The sequence below is a fragment of the Pongo pygmaeus genome, chromosome 13 (assembly GCF_028885625.2).
Source record: "Pongo pygmaeus isolate AG05252 chromosome 13, NHGRI_mPonPyg2-v2.0_pri, whole genome shotgun sequence".
Taxonomy (NCBI): Eukaryota; Metazoa; Chordata; class Mammalia; order Primates; family Hominidae; genus Pongo; species Pongo pygmaeus.
Genome location: NC_072386.2, coordinates 112190120 through 112210214, shown reverse-complemented (window position 1 = coordinate 112210214; position 20095 = coordinate 112190120). Strand labels below are relative to the sequence as shown.

Below are 20095 nucleotides of genomic sequence, written 5' to 3'. Positions count from 1 at the left end.
GGGCCCATTTTGGACCCAAACATGGCGCCCAGTCTCTCCAACACGAAGCAGGCAATATCTGCCACTCACGTTTCCATCTCAAGCCCTCCCAATCCCAGAACACAAAGGATGATTTCTTACAACTATTAGCATAATTACCCAACTGCAACGCTATAGAGAAGCGATTCGATGAGCCTGTGATTTTCGCGCAGTTATTTGTCTCAAGTAAGTCACCTGAAGTTCATCTGCCATCAGGATTCATGGCTGTGTTCGGTAATCATAGGGAATTATTTTGCTAATAACAGAGGTACCTTGATCTAATTTAGTTTTAATGCCAGGAGGTGCCCTCCCAGAATAATCAGCTTCAGGGCAATTCCAATTTCCAGGTTTGTTACACGTTCTGGATAGAAGATTCAATTCAAGGAGGCTGAAGTTACTTCTGTATCATCCAAAGTCATCTGGGGGCGAAATGGTATCCTACCTCTACGTGTGTGCAGAAAAATGCAGGGAGAGGCCCAGCGACAGGGAGCCAGGGTGGGCTCCCAGCCCAGAGGAATGACTGGGAGACACTGATGGGTTAGGACTGGGTCAAGTTAGATCCATAACTAGGGTTCCTGGTAGAACCCTAATTTTTCTTGCATTCATTCATTAACCCATTCTATATATATATATATTTTTTTAATCCCTAACCCTCACCCAGGCTGGAGTCCAGTGGCACGATCTCAGCTCACTGCAACCTCTGCTTCCTGGTCTCATGCAATCCTCCAGCCTCAGCTTCCTGAGTAGCTGGGACATCAGGTATGCACCACATGCCTGGCTAATTTTTGTATTTTTTTGTAGAGACAGGGATCTTGCTGCCCTGGCTGGTCTCAAACTCCTGCACTCAAAGCGATCTGTCTGCCTTGGCCTCCCAAAGTGCTGGGATTATAGGCGTGAGCCACCACGCCCAGCCAATCTTGTGCATTCTTTTATTCTGTTTCTGCCATCTCTCCTTGGCAAGACCTATCTTTGCAGTTATTAATAGAGTCCAAATAATGATAACAAACCCTTGTGCAGCCCTGTTCTAAGTGCTTTAATCCATATCAACTCATTACATGCTGTGAGGGAGGTGGATGCTACTATTATCCTCATTTTGCAGATGAGAAAACTGAGGCATAGAGGTTAAGGAACTTGCCTCAAATCACATATCTAGTAAGGGACAGAGCTGGGATTTGAACCTTCCCCAAGTTCCTATGCAAGGAAGAATCCTGAGCCCACCAGGAATTGTTCGGCCTCGACTCTGTGCTCTCATTGACCCCTCGCCATTCTGGGACAGAGGTGTTGTTAGCCGCATTTTATTGAGGAAGAAACTGAGTCTCAAGAGGTCATTGATTTGGCCAAGGTCAATGCAGTGAGTAGATAAATGGAGGAGTTGGGACTTGAACCCTGAGATTCTGATTCTACACCTAGTGCTGCTGGGCACAGTGGCACGGGCCTGTAGTCCAAGCTACTCAGCAGACTGAGGCAGGAGGACAGCTTGAGGCCAGGAGTTGAAGGCTGCAGTTGGCTAGGATCATGCTTGTGAATAGCTACTGCACTCCAGCTGGGGAAATGCAGAAAGACCCCACCTCTAAAAATAAGTAAAAATAAATAAAAACAAACCTAGTGCTGCCTTGTCCAAAGCTGGGAAATTTACGACATGTTTTTGAATGGCTTTGGCAGCAGCCTAGCTATCATTAATTAACTAAGTGCACGGTGATTGTCCTCCCACAAACCCCCCTCCAGCCACTCTGCGCCCTGCTTCCCACTTTGGTCTTCTTCTCTCCTTCCCACCCCTTGCCCCAGAAGCCAAGTGTCCTTTGTTGCTATTCCCTGTTACCCAACAAAACCTACTTTCAGATTCCTGATCATTCCCTCATATGTTTATACTTTCAACAGAGGGCTGTGTGGTCCAGCAGGAGGGGCCAGGAGCTAGAGGTAGCTCTGTCACCCTGTCCTCCCTGGGCACTTGGGATGAAACCTATTTGTCCCTAGGCCTTGTCTTCCAGTCTTTACAAGGGGAAGAGTTTAGACCAGTGTTCTTTAAACTACTTGAGCCATGGAACTCTCATTTTATTTACTTGTTTATTTTTTTTAGAGACAGGGTCTTGCTCTGTTGCCCTGTCTAGAGTGCAGTGGCGTGATCACATTATAATTCACTGCAGCCTCAAATTCCTGGGCTCAAGTGATCCAGAACCGTCATTTAAATGAAAATTTTCAGGCAAGCCCAATGTTTGTATTATTATTATTATTATTATTATTATCATTATTATTATTATTTTGAGGCTAGGCGTGGTGGCTCACGCCAGTAATCTATCTCAAAAAAGTTTTTATTTATTTATTTATTTATTTATTTTGAAACAGAGTCTCACTCCGTTGCCCAGGCTGGAGTGCAGTGGCACGATCTCAGCTTACTGCAACCTCCGCAGGACCAGGTTCAAGTGATTCTCCTGCCTCAGCCTCCCGAGTAGCTGGGATTACAGGCGCGCACCACCAAAATAGCCCGGCTATTTTTTGTATTTTTAGTAGAGACGGGGTTTCACCATGTTGGCCAGGCTGGTCTCAAACTCTTGACTTTGTGATCCGCCCGCCTCAGCCTCCCAAAGTGCTGGGATTACAGGCATGAGCCACCACGCCCGGCGTCAACGTTTGTATTGTATCAGATGCTGGTGAGCTGCTCTAGTCCAAGCTAGGTTCAAGGAAGGAAATGTCTCCTACATGCCAACTTCTGAGCTTCTCCTTGGACACAATGGGAAAACCACTGGCCTAGGCAGAGCCTATAGACTCTTGGGGCTCTTAGAGACAGGAATCTGGGATCCACGGGTGGCAGGTGATGCCTGAAGTGCTATGTGGGCAGCTAAATGCCCACCTGGGACCCCCCACCCATCCCCCCAACAGCTGTCCTGCCTTGTTGGCTAAACTGTAGCGAGGCCTGCCAGCAAAGCCAGCCTGTGCCCAGGACCCTGCCTCTGGGGCACTGAGCTGTCCAGGTGTCTCGCCACAGAGAAATAGTATCTGCTCTGATGCTCAGGGTGTGCAGTCTGTCTGTTCTGGCACGTTCCTCAGTGGCCAGAAGAGCCAGCTACTCCCCTACCCCGGTTACCCATTTGTTTTCTCTTTCTTGGCCTCTCCCTTTTCTTTTTTGTTTTTTAAACAGAGTCTCACTCAGTTGCCCAGGCTGGAGTGCAGTGGTGTGATCTCAGCTCACTGCAAACTCCACTTCCCAGGTTCAAGCAATTCTCTTGCCTCAGCCTCCCAAGTCGCTGGGACACCAGAGATGCCTGCCACCATGCTCGACTAACTTTTTTGTATTTTGTGTAAAGACAGGGTTTCGCCATGTTGGCCAGGCTGGTTTTGAACTGCTGACCTCAAGTGATTCACCCACCTTGGCCCCCCAAAGTGTTGGGATTAAGGGGTGAGCCACCGCGGCCGGCCAGCTTCTCCCTTTTCTAAAAATATGTTTTGTTTTGTTTTGTTTTCATGGCTCCTTCTCCTTCCCCTTCTCCTTCTTTCAACAAATGCTTATTGGTTACTGGTCTCAAGCTTTCTGTCCCAAGCCTAAGGCTACAGGGGAACGAGACAAACATGAGGGCTGCCCCCAGGGCAGAGCCTTCACCTGGAGACAGCTGCATCCTGCAGTGACTGTAGCCACCACTGCACTAAGAACTCATTCACAGGGGCTGGGAAGGCTTCTGGAGGCAGTGGTGAGCAAAAAGGCACTAGCATGTGAGTAGGAGTTTGTCCCGTTTCGGAGGCGGGAATGAATGCATGTAGGAAGGAGGCAGGTGTTTCCGGCTCAGAAGAGAGTCATGGAAACTGTAGAGGCTTAGCCAGCCCAAGCGTTTGAGGAGCTGTCAACAGCTAGATTTGGCTGAAGCATAAAGTGGTCATTGGGGAGCTGTCAGGAGTGGGACGAGGTAAGCTGCCCAGGGTGCCAGTGGCCAGGGGTCTGGAGAGCCTGTTCCAGAGGTGGGAACAGATCCTGAGGGTCATGGGGGCGCCAGTGGAGATTTGCAGCAGGGGATGTGGGGCCAGACCTGCAATGTAGAAGCCCACCTGGCTGCCCACAGTTGGGGGTGAGGAGACAGTGAAAATGGGGCTTCCCTTCCCTCTCACCCCCCACAGCCCACACCCTCCTCTGAATGCTCCGAGCAGCCCTGGTTTCCTCTGAGACTCAGCATGGGGACAGAAGGAAGGGGCTTTGGGCTGCCGGCTGCTCATTCCACCCTGGCCTGGCCACCACCTCAAGGCAGTCCCTGACCTCTTCACCCCCTGGACCACGAGTCAGGAAAAGTTCAAAGCTTGCTCTCCCCCAGCTGGGATGTTTTGATTTCTGGGCCCTCTGAAAATGGCCCGTTTGTGCTGAGACGCTCAGGCAGATTAGCTTCCAACCCCCTTTCAGCCCTTTCTATCTGAATCCTGGCTCTGACAAGCCCCTTCCCCAGTCCTGCAGCCCCTCTTGGCCCCAGATGACTGTCCTCACTTCCCCCCACGGCCCCCAACCATGGTGAAGCAGGGGGAGGTCCTATCCCCAAACACAAGCTCTTTTGTTCCAACCGGCAGCTTGGCCCTCAGCCCTGCACCCGCTGCTGGTGGAGTTTCCTAGCACTTAATGAGCCCAGGGTCAGCTGAAGGATGAGGATTGGCATTGAGGGGCTGGGGACAGGGGCTGGAGCACAGGCGATTTCTGGCTGCAGCTTTGGACCTGTCTCTCGTCTGCTCAAATCTCTCCCATGATTCCTGCCTGCTCTACTGGGACTGCTGAGGTGAGCAGAGACCCCAGGCTCCTTGTAGCTCTCACACAGCCTCTCCTGCCTCTCCCTGGAGCAGGACTAGGCACGTGGGCTGCTCAGTGCAGACTCAGAGCAGGGATACACACAGTGGGAAGCACACAGGCTTTGAAGCCAGCAGGACCAGAGTTCAAATCCTGAGTCTGTCACTTCCTGGTAGTACAACCGGGGCAAATCACAAATCTCTGTGTGCCTCAGTTTCCTCCCCTGTAAAATGGGGCTACATTTTCCAGCCAGAGTTCTATGAGCTCTGGCACAAAATGCTCACGCATCTTCCCTTCCCTTTCTCTTGTTCCCTAAGAGTCTGACTGGCTCCCCTCCTGAAGGTGCAAGGCGCAAGGAAGATAGTCAGAGCTGCCCTCCTCCTGCTCCCCCACAAGTTGAGCGTGCACTGGGCTGCCAAGGACATTGGGGGATGGAGACCTTTAATGCCCCTAAACAGGTAACTGGAGGCTGAGCAGGTCTGGCGGGGGTAGCCAGTCCAGGAACCCCACTGCCCCCTTGGCTCTGGGTCTTCTTGGCCTCCCTCCTTGGGCTAGGCTTCTCCTGCTGGGATTGTGAGCTCCCAGAGGTGGGCAGCCACCCAGCCTCACCTGAGCTGGCTCAGGGGTGGTTTGGGTCTTAGGAATTCCAGGAAGACCCAGCACAACCCTGTTCCTCCCCTGCCTGAAACTATTCATGGCTCCTCCCAGTGCAAGGTAAAGCCCAATCTCCTGATCCCGGCATTTGAGGCCGCTACCCCAGCCCAGCTGACCTCTCCAGGCCTGCCCACCTGGATTTTGGGGTGCAGCCCCACTGAATCACTCAAAGTTCTTAGATGGGTGGCCAGGCACGGTGGCTCATGCCTGTAATCCCAGCACTTTGGGAGGCCAAGGTGGGTGGATCACGAGGTCCACGAGGAGATTGAGACCATCCTGGCTAACACGGTGAAACCCTGTCTCTACTAAAAATACAAAAAAAAATTAGCTGGGCATGGTGGTGGGCGCCTGTAGTCCCAGCTGCTCGGGAGGCTGAGGCAGGAGAATGGCGTGAACCCAAGAGGCGGAGCTTGCAGTGAGCTGAGATCGTGCCCCTGGACTCCAGCCTGGGCAACAGAGCGAGACTCCATCTCAAAAAAAAAAAAAGTTCTTAGATGGGCTACTCTGTAGTTCTCAACTCCAGGCCTTTCCCCTGTGGTTCCCTCTGCCTGTTCACTACCTCCATCCACCAGGCCAACCTCCATATTTTGTTTTGCTTTGTTTTTAGAGATGGGCTCTCCCTGTGTTACCCAGGCTGGTCTCCTAGCCTCAAGTGATCCTCCTCCTTTGGCCTCTCAAAAGTGCTAGAATGGCAGGCGCGAGCCACTGTACCTGGCCTTAGGTATCTGATTATCTTTAAGGTCAGCATCTTCTCCTTCCCACCTACCCCCAGAGGTCTCTCCACCCTGGGATGTCACTGTAGCCTTGAGTGCCTGTTCTAAGCTCTTCCCTAAAGCAGAGACCCAGCCTCATGCTTCCCTGGGTGCGTGCTTCCCCTCTAGCACCCAGCATGGAGCTAGCACAGAGAAGGCACAAATTGAAAGAAGTGAACCTGGACAGGGAGCAAAGACCAGGGCTCCAACAATCCTCCTCCAATTCCAGCAGCTGCCCCTTAGAGTCACCTTGTGGGGCAGGGGAGGAGGGAAAAAAGGAGGAGGGGTTTAGACATTCCATTGCCCAGGCCTCCTTTAGACTAAACTGAATCCAAATCTCTAGGGTGAGGCTGGGCATCGTTCCTACCCAGAATGATCCTGAGGCAGATCAAGGATTAGAACTTTCTGGAAGATTCAGGTCTCCTTCCCCCGACCCAGGTGCAGTGGGCAAGGTGAGGCCAAGTCCTGCGGGAGGCTTTGAGTGCTCCTTAATACCCCACTGTGTGTTGCGTTGATTGGAGGAGCGCTTTATAGCTTGCAAAGTACTTTGATTTGCATCAAGTCATTAATTCACTCATTATTCATTCAACAAATACGTAGCAGAAGGTGCCGGGGCCACAGAGATGAAGCTCCAAGGTGTGTGGCAGAGACAGGCACGTGGACTGACAGATTGATGAACAAGGCCATAAGGTGTGACAGGGCTGCCCGCAGAGCCCTGAGCAGAACCCGTCAGGGGCACAGAGGAGGAGGGTATTGAGCCTATGTTAGGGAGGTCCCCTGGTCTGGGTGGTACCAGCAAGGCAGAAAGTCCAGGTAGAGGCTGGCAAAGGTGCGGGTGGCAGAGGTGGACTTGGTCCTGCAGTGGGCAGGGGTGTGAGGACACACAGATGTGACGAGGGACGGTGGGGACCTGGCCTGGGCACCTGGTGGCTTAGCTGAGAGCCTGCAGGAAAGACTGAGAAGGGATGAAGAGAGAGGCGAGAGGAAACCCGGGAGAGGAGACTGTGGGTCCCTCAGGGTGGGGGTGGTAGGTGAGAGATTCAAGCAATGGCAAACACAAATGATTATAACAACAGCCAAGATCAACTGAGGCCTCATTCTCTGCTAGATCAGTTCTCAGAATTTTTTAAATAAGCATGAACACTGTTACTCCTCTCAATAACCTGTGACAGGAGTACCAGGGTAACCATCCCATCTCACAGTTGGGAAAACTGAGATTCAGAGAAGTTACATAATTTCCCCTGGTAAGGGGCAGAGATCTGATGGTGCGGGGCTCCAGGGACCCTGCCCTGACCTACCCCCAACCAGAGCCTCAGCCGAGAGTACTGGTAAGATGGTGCCCCAAGAGAAAGCCCTGGATTCTGCAGTTAGTATTCCATTGGTGGGCCCGTTCAGAGCAGCTTTGGAGCAGGGAGTGGTGTTGAGTTGCACAATGCCAGTGGGGAAGCACAGATCAGAAGGACATGGGCTGGTAATCCCAGCTACTCGGGAGGCTGAGGCAGGAGAATAGCTTGAACCTGGGAGGTGGAGGTTGCATGAGCCAAGATTGTGCCCCTGCACTCCAGCCTGGGTGACAGAGCAAGACTTCGTCTCAAAAAAAAAAAAAGAAAGGACATAGGCCGGAGAGGATGAGGCAGTGAGGATGGGATGGGAGAGACTTGGGCTCATTACAGGGCCAGAGAAAGGGCCAGCAAGGGAGGTCGATGGGGGGTCCTCATACAGGCAGGAGGGTGGGCGGGAGGTGCAGAGCCCGGGGAGCAAGGTTGGCCTCCGCTGGGGAATTGACAGAGGGAGAAGAGAACTGAAGCAAAAATCCCCCGGGGGCTTGGAAGGGCCCCGGAGAAGCTGTCGGGGGCTTCAGCCTCACTTTTCTCTTGCTGCCGGGCACAGTAGGCCCTCGGCCAAGTCTGTGTTCCCCATTCTGCTGGGGAGGGGGAGCTTTGCAGAAGTCACTAGGGGGAGAGGAGGGAAGGGGGGAGCAGGGGGAGCCCAGCAGGAGGGAGAAAGACAGAGAGAGAGGCAGAGATACAGAGAGAGATATATAGAGATGACTGAGACAGAAAGACTGAGAGAGATAGGAACAGAGATAGAGAGACAGAAAGAGACAGAAAGAGACAGAGATAGACCCAGAGTCTCTGAAAGGACTGCCCATCCCCTCCCTGCTGTCAGGGACCAAGTGTGAAAGAAGAGGCTCAGAAGGGTTTGGGGGACAGCCACCCCTACCCCACCCACCACAGAACTGGCAAAGGAGAGACTAAAGGGTCTCTGAGCAGGGCACCCACCCCCCAGATTCCCTGGTGCCCTGGCTTCAGGGCCATAGAGTCAGCTTAGCTTCTCAGTCAAAGACAGGCCTTCCCAGGAGGGAGAGGTCTCCACCTCTACCCCAGCCTGGAGGCAGGAGGATCCTGACCCGGGACAGCCCCCAAGGACCCCTGAGTGATGCCCTGACCTCGGGCTGCAGGGCCTAGAGCCTGGTGCCTGCTCCCTCTGCTGAGCCACCCACCCTACTGACCTCTGGCTGCCATCTGGCTGCCTCGGGCTGTGGTTTGAGGTCCCCGCCCTCCACTGCCACCTAAGAGCTGTGCCCTCCATTTTCCATGCCTAACACCCCACCATTAGCAAAGAGCAGTGTGAGGCCATTTGTCACAGAGAGAGCACGGGAGGAGAGAGAGGGGGTCTTGGGCAGGGCTGCGGGTGGGACAGGCACCCCCAGCCACGTCAGTCCCCGCAGTCCCTGGCTCTGGCTTTTCTGGGGCACAGACCAACTCTTTCTGGTGCAGTCTGTGGAACCCCAGAGCGGGAGTGTGGGCCCCCCACGCCCTCACGTGCTCACTCACGGGCTCCTGAGGAGGCAGCCTGCCGAGACAGAGGCCCACTGGCAGGCGCACCGTGGAGCTCCTGCGCTCACGCACGCCTGCCCGTGTGCGCACACACAGAGGCGCCCTGGGAATGTAGGTCACCGGCTGGAAGCTTCGAGCCTGGGGTGCTGGTGATCCGGCCATCCAGCACACGCTTCCAGATTGGACAGAAATCCTCCCCCCGCCTCCACCCGCCTCTTCCCTCGCTCTCCCGAGACAATCTGACCCAAAGCTCCTCAGGCTTGTGCTTTCTTTTCCCCAGAATCCCACTGGATGGGGCTCTGTCCAGGGAAGGGGGCAGGGTTTCTTGTCCATGCAGCTTCTTCTCTGTGTCTGTCCCTGTGCTGGGCGATGTGGAGTCTACAAGACATGGAGGGATGTGGCTCCCACCTTGAAGAGTTCTAAGGCAGAGCCCGAGAGATGTCCTCAGACCAGAGGCGAGTAATGGTCAAAGGGGAGAAAAGAGCACTGCTTTGTCAGGGCCAGGCTGGCTTCCTGGGGGAGGTGACAGGACCCTGGTTGGGCAGTTGAGTGAGGGTTTCTGCAAGCCTGGGAAAGGGAGTGGTTCTGACACACGCTGGGAAGGCCCCAGCAGCTCCCCTCCCTCCCCTCTGGAATCCAGGCCTCTCTCAAAGGTGACCGTCACCAATTTCTCTAGAGATAGCCACTGGATGGCCCTGCAGGCCCTTCAGACACAGCAAGCCCAGAACATCATTTCCCCTTCCCCCCCAGAATCTGCCCTTCCACCCAGGTCCCCATGTCAGTGTGGACACCAACATCTCCTGCCACACAGGCCAGAGATCAGGGTTATCCTGACTTCTTTCTTTACCCACCCAGCCTCCCCTCCAAGTTTTCACTGTGGCTCACCAAGCAGCTCACAGCCCAGAGATGGGGACAAGCAGTAAAGCAAGTGGACTTTACTCATCAAAGTGCAGTGGGATAGCAGAAAGCCCAGGGAGCCTAGGCAGCCCAAACAAGCTAGTCAGGGAAGGCTTCCTGGAGGAGGTGACCTGAGCTGAGGCTTCAGGATGGGCAGGATTCACCAGGTTGGAGAGGTAGTAGGGAAGGCTAAGATGAAAGAGTGTTTCAGGCAGGGGTAAGGGCAAGTGCAAAGGTGAGGGAGAGAGAGAGGCATATTCAAGGCAGAAATTAATTCATGATGATGGGAGTGGCAAGAAAGTGGGGTGTGGCTTGGAAATGAAAGCAGAAGTGTATCTGCAGGGTCAGACCATGAACTGCGTTAAGCTCTGTTAATGAGTTTGGATTTTATCCTGCTGCAGCGGTGGGCCCTGTGAAGTTTTTTGAATGCCTATGAGTGGCCCCTTCTGGCTGTGCATGAAGGATGAGTTGGGGGGACAGGTAGAGATGGAGAGCCTCAGGAAGAGGCAAGGCAGCTGTGCAGGTGTCCGAGGTGAGGCCTGGCCTGAAGTGGGGACTGGGAAATGGAGAGTCGGGGTGGATCTCTGGACCTCTTAGGAGGTAGCATGGACCATAAGTGGGCCTGGTTTCGTCTTCTCTGACCTCCATCTTCCTATGATGTAACGGGGAATGGACAGGAGGACCTCAAGAGACCCTTCCCCTTGGGTCTCCCTGCACTTTGGCCATTTGCGGTTTGTTCCAGCCTCCCTGGGCTTCCCGAGGTGAGACCTTGGGAGGAATCCCAGCTGGGAGGACAACAGTTCTGGCTTTGGAAGGCCCAGGGTGGGCCCAGCAGCCCAGGGCATATCCACCCAGCAGAAGGAACGGACTGGGCAGTGGGAGCAGAGGGCTAGACTCTGGGTATCCTGCAGTCAGCCCAGGGAGGCCAGTGAGGGGAAGCTGGGGACACACTGGGCCTGATGCGCGGGGTCCACCTGCCTCTTTGGAATAAGGAGGGCTGCGGCAGCCATCCAGCAACCTGAGCATGAGTCAGGCCCCATTACTTGAAGGACCGATACTCAAGCGAGTGTGTCAGTTTCTTCCTCTATAAAATGGGAATTGAACAATATACCGAGAAACACATTCGGTGGTAGGAAAGCTTAGGGGACCCGGATCATGCTACTGATTGACTTAAAGATCTGCGACTCTGCACCAGGTCCCGTGGCGGAGGAGCCAGCCTGAGGCAGTGGCTCTCCAGGACCGCAGAAGAAGGAAGGATCTATCCTGCTTAGTCCTCACAAGAGAGGAGCCCTGCGTGGTGGCTGCTGCTGTCCCCATCCCTCCAAGCCTCTGAGAATCAACTGGCCTGGCTCACAGGTCACACAGAGGCACAGCAGATGGAAGCCCAGGCCTGGGGGTGTTAAGTGCAGTTCAGGAGGGGCTCTCCAGGAGCCTATGGGAAGTGAAATGTCCGCGTCCTACGGACACAGGCACTCCCTCCCTTTCCCTGTCTCTCTCTCTGGGGACACCAACTCTTCTCTCTTGAGCTTTATCCTGGCTCTTCCCTGCCCTGCTCCAGGCACAGGGGCTCCCTCCTCACCAGCCAACCCCCGCTGCAGCCTCAGCCCCTGACCTTGTTATGAGGCCAGCTGCTCAGGCTTGTGTGTGGAAATGACCTAAGCCCCTCCCGAGCTGGCCTCTTTGTTCTTTATTGTCTGTTCTTCCTGATTGAGCCTCTTCCCAGAGTCTCAGGGCAAGGGGAGGGAGCGTGTGGCTCTACCACTCATCCACCTGCCCAGCTGGGCAAGTTCAGAAGTCCCCCGCACGGCTGGCCAGCAGAACTGAGGCTCCCCTGGGCATGGGAAAGGGCCCTGGATTGGGGGCCAGGAGACCCAGGGGGGTGGTGGGAGCAGCCCAAAGTGGAGAAAGCACACAGGAGTCTGGGAGTGCTGGGTTTGAATCACAAGTGTTCTTCACTCGCTGTGTGGCAGGGCCCTTCTAAGCCTTGATTGTCTCATCTGAGCTGTGGGGTTGTTCCTTCCTCTGTGAGGAGTCAATGGAGAACATTTAGCAGGGAGCCAGGCACACAGTAAATGCTCATAAATAGGACCCCAGCTCTGCCTCCTTGGCCTAATTTTTTCACTTATAGAAGGGCTCCAGGTATGAATGTGGCTTCTCTTCCTTAATTTTTCTGAGGCCCAGGCAGCCTGGTCTAGGAAGAGCCCTCGAACAAGATGGAAGGAATCTCGATTCTGGCATCCCTTCCCCATTCCAGGCATGCTAGGCTGGTGTCAGTTTCACAGATGGGGAAATGGAGGCTCAACGAGAACCCAGGTCTTTGGCTGGCACCTGCTGAGTGAGCCGAGTGGCAGAGCCAGGAGGAGGCCTCAGAGGGAGGGCAAGCCCAAGCAGGGGAAGTGAGATGATGAATGGGAGGCCAGTGGCTGGACACATAGCTGTTATTTTTTACAATTATTATCTATCTGTCACCAGTTGAAGCTAATCCCTCTGCCTATCAAAGGAAGGCCCAGGGAGTCATGATATCAGGCCCCCTGATGACATCAGGCTATTTTGGCCTCAAATTGTCGTCTCTTTAGAGGACTCCCTGTCCCACAGCTGAGTCTGCCTCTCGCCTTGGCCAGCTGAGCTGACATGGCTCCTGCCACATCTCTGAGCTGCTTCAGTGAACGTTCCCCGGGAGAGAGGATTTTCTACAGGCACAGGGAGGGGCCTCCAGGTGGCAGCTTTGGTACACACTGGCTTTCAGGACTGCAGCAAAATAAAGATATTGGGATTTGTAGCTGGAGCAAGCTGGGTTTGAATCAGTGCACTCACTGTGTGATCAGGGCCAGTCACGTAACCTCCCTGGGCCTCAATTTTCTCATCTGGAAAATGAGGCTAACTGCAACCCACCAAGTGTATTACAAGGATTCAGAAGACAATGTAGGCCAGATGCGGTGGCTCACACCTCTAATCCCAGCATTTTGGGAGGCCAAGGTGGGCAGATTACCTAAGGTCAGGAGTTCGAGACCAGCCTGCTCACATGGCAAAACCCCATCTCTACAAAAATAGAAAAATTAGCCGGGCATGGTGTTGCGTGCCTGTAGTCCCAGCTACTCAGGAGGCTGAGGCAGGAAAATTGCTTGAACCCAGGAGGTGGAGGTTGCAGTGAGCCGAGATCATGCCACTGCACTCTAAACTGGGCGACAGAGTGAGACTCTATCCCAAAAAACAAAAAACAAAACAAAAAAATGCTGGGCATGGTGGCTCATGCCTGTAATCCTAGCACTTTGGGAGGCCAAGGTGGGTGGATCACCTGAGGTCAGGAGTTCGAGACCAGCTTGACCAACATGGCGAAACCCCGCCTCTAACAAAAAATTCAAAATTAGCCGGGCTTGGTGGCGCATGCCTGTAATCCCAGCTACTTGGGAGGCTGAGGCAGGAGAACCGCTTAAACCCAGGAGGCAGAGGTTGCAGTGAGCTGAGATTGCGCCATTGCACTCCAGCCTGGGCAACAAGAGCGAAACTCCATCTCAAAAACAAACAAACAAACAAACAAACCAAAACAGAAGACAGTGTAGATAAAGTGCCTTTGGATCCTGGCATGGAGTAGGTGCTTACCGAATGGTTATTATAGCAGTAGCATTTGGAAGTTTACAAACTCACATCCACCTGCTTCTCTGCTGAGATCTCCCAACAACCCTGGGGTAGATGCCCATGCTGGTTGTCATCAGGAACAAATGGAAAGTTCTGAGCTTTTGAGCTGCCTGCTCCACCTCCATGATATCCAAAGCAACCACCCGCTTCAGAGGGTTTATTCCAGCGGGCTGTCTGAGCCCAACCCCCTCCTGTACGAGTCACAGACTCCCCTGACAGGTGTCCAGCCTCACACTCTTTTGCCTCCTTACTCCTCCGGAGCTCCAAGACCACCTGAAAAACAGACAGGGCAGGGCTGAGTCTGCCCATTTGTCAGATGAGGAAGCTGAGGCTAAGTCAGGGCAGGGACTTGGTCCAGGCCACCCAATAACAGAAAGAGCTGGGATGAGATGCAGGCCTGCTCTCTTGGGGCATGGGGCCCAGCACCCTCAGCTGACAGCTAAGGAACCAGAAGTCCAGAGTCGAGGAGGATGCCTAAGGATGTGGAGCAAGTTAAGGGCAGGATTCAGCTCATGCCACTCATTAATTCACTCACTCTCACTCACTTATTCATTCATTCATTCATTCATTCATTCATTCATTCATTCATCCACCGAGTATGTATTGAGCGCCTTCTCAGGACCAGTGCTGTGCAACACCCTGGGAACCCAGTGGCAGACAAGATACAGCTCCTGCCCTCAAGGGCCTTATAGTCTCATGTGGGAGTCAGGCCGGTGAACAGGCAATGAAAACACACCCTAGCGGAGGAAGCACCAGGAGCTGTCCTGGTAGGAGGATGGTACCCATGAAGTGGAGAAATAGCAGGACTCCAAGAGAACCCGGAGAAAGTATATTTTGCAGGGCAGGACTTTTTCTCTTATGCTGGCCACTGCCAGGCCTCCTTCTTGCCCCCTTCTTTGGAAATCACAAGGCAGACGGAAAGGACATGCTTCTCTGAGCTGGACTTTTCACACAGCTCCAAGGGGCTGGCACCAGAGGGGACAGTCACATCTTGTCTGGCCATCACCCCAATTTACACCTAGGGAAACTAAGGCCAATCACAAGGGCTCTGCAGGGGTTAGTGCCGAGTTTCCAAGCTCTCCCCTTCTCCTCACCTTCCTGCCTCTGACTGTCCTGTAAAAGAAATCTCTGCACCTATGTCTGCTCCTTGCTGCAGCTGTGTCTGAGCCCTTCTTGGCCATGCTCTAAGGGGCTCCCACCGCCAGACCACCCAATAGGGCTCTGCTTAGTCCTGCCTGCTAAGAGGCTTAGGCCTCCAGAACTTCAGTGCCAGTGGCTGCAGATCCCCCACCATGCCGTGGCTGAACCCTTTCAGCCTCTGAACACCTGATGGATGCAGTTGGAGCTGGGATCTTCGCCAGACGAAAGGTGCTTTGCTCAGCTTGAAGCAGGGAGAGGTGCCCAGAGCCTCACCCCCAGCTTTGCAGCTCCCAACCCTTCCCCATCCCCATCAATGTTCCCGAGCCCCCTAAAGGAGCTCAGCTTGCCAACCCCTGACCGAGATTGTAAGTATCGAGACTGCTCCAAAGCATCACCAGTCTCCATGCCTTTGCACCTGCTGTTCCTTCTGCCCTGGAATGCCTTTCCTCGCCTCTTTGCCTGCACCAGCTGCATTTGTTCACTCACTCATTCAACAAGCATTTGTTGGATGCTTACTGCTGACAGGTGGAGAACTGTGCTCTGGGGATCCAGATTGCTTAGAGACTCACAGGAGATGCGGGTGAAACACATCAGCATGCAATAATGTGTAGTGCACATATGAACAATGTCCATAAAGGAAAAGAGGGGCTACGAGAGTGATGCATTGGGGGAACATGGTTTAAGGAGGGCTTCTCTGAGGAGGTGACTTTTCAGTTGATACTGGGAAGACGAGGAGGAGTTAGCTCAGGGAAGAGAAAGAGGAAGGATGCTCAAAGGCCCTGAGGGGAGACAGCTTGGGGGCGTGAGGAAGGTCAGATCCGATGGCGGGAAGCGAGGGAGTGAGGGGTGAAGGAGGAAGAGTTCAATCATGAAGGAGCAGAGGAGGCAGGCCCTGGCGAAGGGACCCTGTGGGCAGCAGCGGGAGAGAGAGCCCCAGGACAAGGGGCCAGCCAGAGATAATGGGAGGGAACCCCGAGAGCAGCCTGTCCCAGAAGCCAGGCCATCACTGTGGCTCATGCCTGTAATCCCAACACTTTGGGAGGCCGAGGCGGGCAGATTGAGAGAGCCCAGGAGTTTGAGACCAGCCTGGGCAACGTGGGCAAACCGTGTCTCTACAAAAAATACAAAAATTAGCCAGGCATGGTGGTGCACGCCTGTAGTCCAGCTACTCTGAAGGCTGAAGCAGGAGGATTGCTTACACCCAGGAGGTCGAAGCTGCAGTAAGCTGTGATCATGCCACTGCATTCCAGCCTGGGTGACAGAGCGAGACCCTGTCTCAATAAAAAAGGAGAGTGTTGTGGACTGAACATGTGTATCCCTCCCATCCTCAAGTCATATGTTGAACTCCCAATGTGGCTCTGTTTGGAAATGGGGCCTCTAAGGAGTAATTAAGGTTAAATGAGGTCATAAGGATGGGGCCCTAGTAGGATTAGTGTCCTTATAAGAAGAGACAAAAGGATCACAGCACTTTGGGAGGCTGAGGCAGGTGGATCACTTGAGCTCAGGAGTTCGAGACCAGCCTGGGCAACATGGTGAAAACCTGTCTCTACCAAAAATACAAAAAATTAGCTGGGCATGGTGGTGCGCACCTGTGGTCCCAGCTACTGAGGAGGCTGAGGTGGGAGGATGGATTGAGCCTGGGAGGTGGAGGTTGCAATTGAGCTGAGATTGCACCACTGCACTCCAGCCTGGATGACAGAGTAAGACCCCCTCTAAAAAAAAAAAAAGAGAGAGAGAGAGAAAAGGGCTGACTGCTGTGGCTCACGCCTAGAATCCCAGCACCTGGGACCCTGAGGCATTGGGATTGCTTGAGCCCAAGAGTTCTAGACCAGCCTGGGCAACATAGCAAGACCCATCTCCACACACCAAAAAAATTTTAATTAGTGAGGTGTGGTGGCATATGTCTGTAGTCACAGCTACTCAGGAGGCTAAGACAGAAGGATCCCTTGAGCCTAGGAGTTCAAGGCTGCAGTGACCTTTGATCACATCACTGCAAAATGTTATTATTATTTTTGAGATGGCGTGTCACTCTCTGTCGCCCATGCTGGAGTGCAGCAGCGTGATCTTGGCTCACTGTAGCTTCTGCCTCCCGAGTTCAAGTGGTTCTTATGCCTCAGCCTCCCAAGTAGCTGGGATTAAAGGCATGCACCACCATGCCTGGCTAATTTTTTGTATTTTTAGTATAGATGGGGTTTCACCATGTTGGCCAGGCTGGCCTCAAACTCCTGACTTCAAGTGATCCACCTGCCTCAGCCTCCCAAAGTGCTAGGATTTCAGGCATGAGCCACTGCACCCAGCCTTCTGTTTTAATTTCTGTTTCTGAAACCTTTGTTGTGTGAGTCACCTTGTCTATTTTGTTACAGCAGCCTGAGCTGACCGATATAGAGGGAGTCATTGACTTCTTCAGTGGAGGAGTCACCTCTGCCAGGAAGCCTTTCTGGATTCCAAGTATGGGCTTAGGGCTTCCACATGCCTTGACTTCTCCCATCAGAGCAACTTCCTCTCTCTCAGATTAGCCTAGGAATGTCACAAGGTTTGATTTGTTCTTGAACCCCAAAGCCCAGTCCAGAACCTGAAAGTAATTGTTAAATGAATGAATGTAGAACCAGGGCTCAGACTGGGGAAGTGACTCACTGAGACCGCAGTTTGCCTGTGCTGCCCTGACCCAGGATGGCCTCCTTCAGCCCCGGACCCCTGAGGCTGGCTGGGTGGGAGACCTTGGCTGGAAAAGCCGGACCCCTCTCCAGCTGGGCCTGGGATTGCTCCCAGAGAGAGCCTGGGCTCCACTCCATGCCTGCCTGTCCCTTTCCTAAGGCCCCCTCTGTCCCTTTCCTCTTCCTCTTGAATCCCTTACCTCCCTGCCTGGCCAGCTTCCAGGAGATCAGCAACCGGCCTCGTGACAGGCCAGGACAAGGAGCTGATTGTGCATGGGGCCTTTCCATGAGGGTGGAGGCAGCCTCAGTTTCCAGCCTTGCCCAGCCTAGAGGCTGCTACTAGCAAATCTGGAGGACAGCAAGTGGGGACTGTGGGTTCCTGAGATATCCCTGGCTGGGGCTGATCCTCCCCACCCCCTCGCCTGCCTCTTCAAAGGTCAGTGCCCTCCCTAGGGGAGCATCCAGACATCCAATGAGCCCATATGCATCCCGATGCCAAGCTTCCAGTGAACAGCTCTGGAGGCAGGCAGGCCTGTCCCACACCCTCAGGCTGTCTGCCCCTGGCCTCCCCAAGGACCGCATCACTCTGAATTTAGTCTGGGATCGTTTGTCTGTCTCCCATTCCAGACTGGGAGCTCTTCCAGGCCAAGGGCTGCTCTCCCTACTTTTTTCCCTCTCTCCTCCCTTTGTATTCTCCTCCTTCTTCCATTCACTAAGCACCAACTATTTGTTAGGACTGAGTTCCTCATTCCTACACACCCCTGACCCTGACACAGGGCTTGGCACATGGAGGTCACTCTGCATGCATCAACTGCCCCCCCGCACCCCGGGCCCAAAGATGCCAGGTCTGTGGGCTGGGCCTTGCCAAACTTCCCTGAGGGCTGCAGCTCCAAACGTGGCAAAGGGCCCCTCTCCTTGGAAAGGGCTGAGCTCCTGCAGGAGGAAGGAAATTTGGCCTTGAATCTGTGCCAGGCAGCCAGGCCTGGACGGGGTGGGGGAAAGTCCGGAGAAACAAGAACTTGGTTTTCTTAGTAGAACTGTGGTCTCAGGAGGACCTGAACCCCTGGAAGGCTGACCTGACCCAAGTTGGGATGAGGTCGCCCTGCAATTACCACCTCTTCTGAGGCCAGCAGGCCTTCTCCCTGCTGAGTCCTAAAACCTGCTGCCCCACCCCCCCCCCACTCCCAGCCTCGGTGCCTCGGCCACACTCTTGCACTCTTGCGTCCCTCCTTGGTTGTCCAGAGACAGCCGGGCTGTGCTGGGCATCCCAGCCAAAGGTGAGCTCTCTGGCCAGGCTGAGTAGTGCAGAAGCTGAGTTACTGCATCCCTGGAGCCCCAGGCCTGCAGAAACCGCCACGAAGGAACCCTTCCAAGTCTTATAAATCCCTCTTCCAGACTCTGCATGGGCTCTGTCCCAAGCAACTTTTCCCCAATAATGCATGCAGGGCTTCCAGTGGCCTGGGCAGCTGCACGGGGGCAGCTCCCTGGTGGCAGCCACTGGGGCCCTGTCACACGGGGAGTGCTTTCAGCATGAGCCCTGGCCTTTAATTACAAGGTATGTTCCTGTCACCTCTTCCATCTATATTTATCTGCAGGATCGCACTAATTGAATTCCCCACAGCACAGGGCAGGCCTGACGAACAGCGAAGCAGGCAGACAGGCAGGGGGGCTGCAAAACTTCCTTCCTTTCCTTCTTGGCCAGGAGCAAAACAGAAGCAGCTGAGAAACTCTCTCTCCCTCCCCTGGACCTTGTCAATGCCGGGAGTCTGAGGCGCTGCCCGCTCCAGGGACCCTCCAGCCCTGAGTCTCATAGCCCAAGGCACCCATGCCCACCCATGGGTCCCAAGACCAGACAGTGCCCAGATGCCTGACCGCCTCCCCGCTTCAACTCAGATTCCTATAGCAGAGAAAAGTCTGTTGAGCAGACAGGCTAAAACCCCCAACTCTGCACTTTGCCGGCACTGTCTTACCGTAGGAGTCGTCTTGGTCCAGGAGGGAGTCGGGCTCCATGGCGTGTGGGCCCCCCAGCCCCTGGCCCCACCTGATTTATGAACCGAGGCTGTCTCCATGAGCGTCTGGGTTCCTCCTTTTGTATTCCATCTGGCGGCTTTTCCAACTAGATGACTGGGTATTCCTGCAAGCAGGCCCCTTTCCAGCCCTCGCCTTCATACAGTACATTTAAAGTAGCAGTAACCTCTTTTTCCTCCCCCCGCAGCCTAGCTGGAAACATTAGAAGGGACCGAGGCAGCAAGATGTCTAAAATAGGAAGACGCCGGGACGGTTGGCCTGGCTGCCCGTGATGCTGGCTGCGGGGATCTGGCCCGGCTGTGCAGATGGAAAAGCTAAGAGGTGAGGCTGAGACGGGCTTAGCATCTGGAAGCCGGCTCTGGGGCCCAGGGGGTTTGCAGGAAGCGGGGAGCCCAGCCCCCCAGGGGAGGGGTTGGGGGGTCTGCTCTGTTTACCCCCAGTACCCAAACCCCAAGGGCTTCTCCCAGGCCCTGCTGGAACCTCCCACTCAAATCTGTTCTACAGACATTTCCCGCAGTGTGGGGGATGCAGAAATTGACTCATCCATCCATTCAGTTAGTCACTAAATATTTTTTGAGCATCTAGTCCGCACCAGACACTGTGCCCGGTGCTGAGTTTGCAGCAGGGAGCGAGGCACAGTGCCCGGCTTCTTGGAGCTCACAGGAAAACAGGTCATTGCCGTGCAGTGTGTGGTGCAAGAGCTGCAGGAACACAGAGAAGGGG

General features: G+C 54.2%; 1 protein-coding gene across 1 annotated transcript in view; it reads right to left on the bottom strand.

Annotated features, from left to right (window-relative positions):
• The window catches only part of DAB2IP (DAB2 interacting protein), a 218881-nt gene extending 199272 nt beyond the window's left edge, over positions 1-19609 (bottom strand). The window contains exon 1 of the mRNA XM_054501293.2: positions 19315-19609. Within this exon, the coding sequence (XP_054357268.1) occupies positions 19315-19354 (40 nt within the window). The 5' untranslated portion in view covers positions 19355-19609. The remainder of the gene's footprint in view (positions 1-19314) is intronic.
• Between the last annotated feature and the right edge of the window lie 486 nt (positions 19610-20095).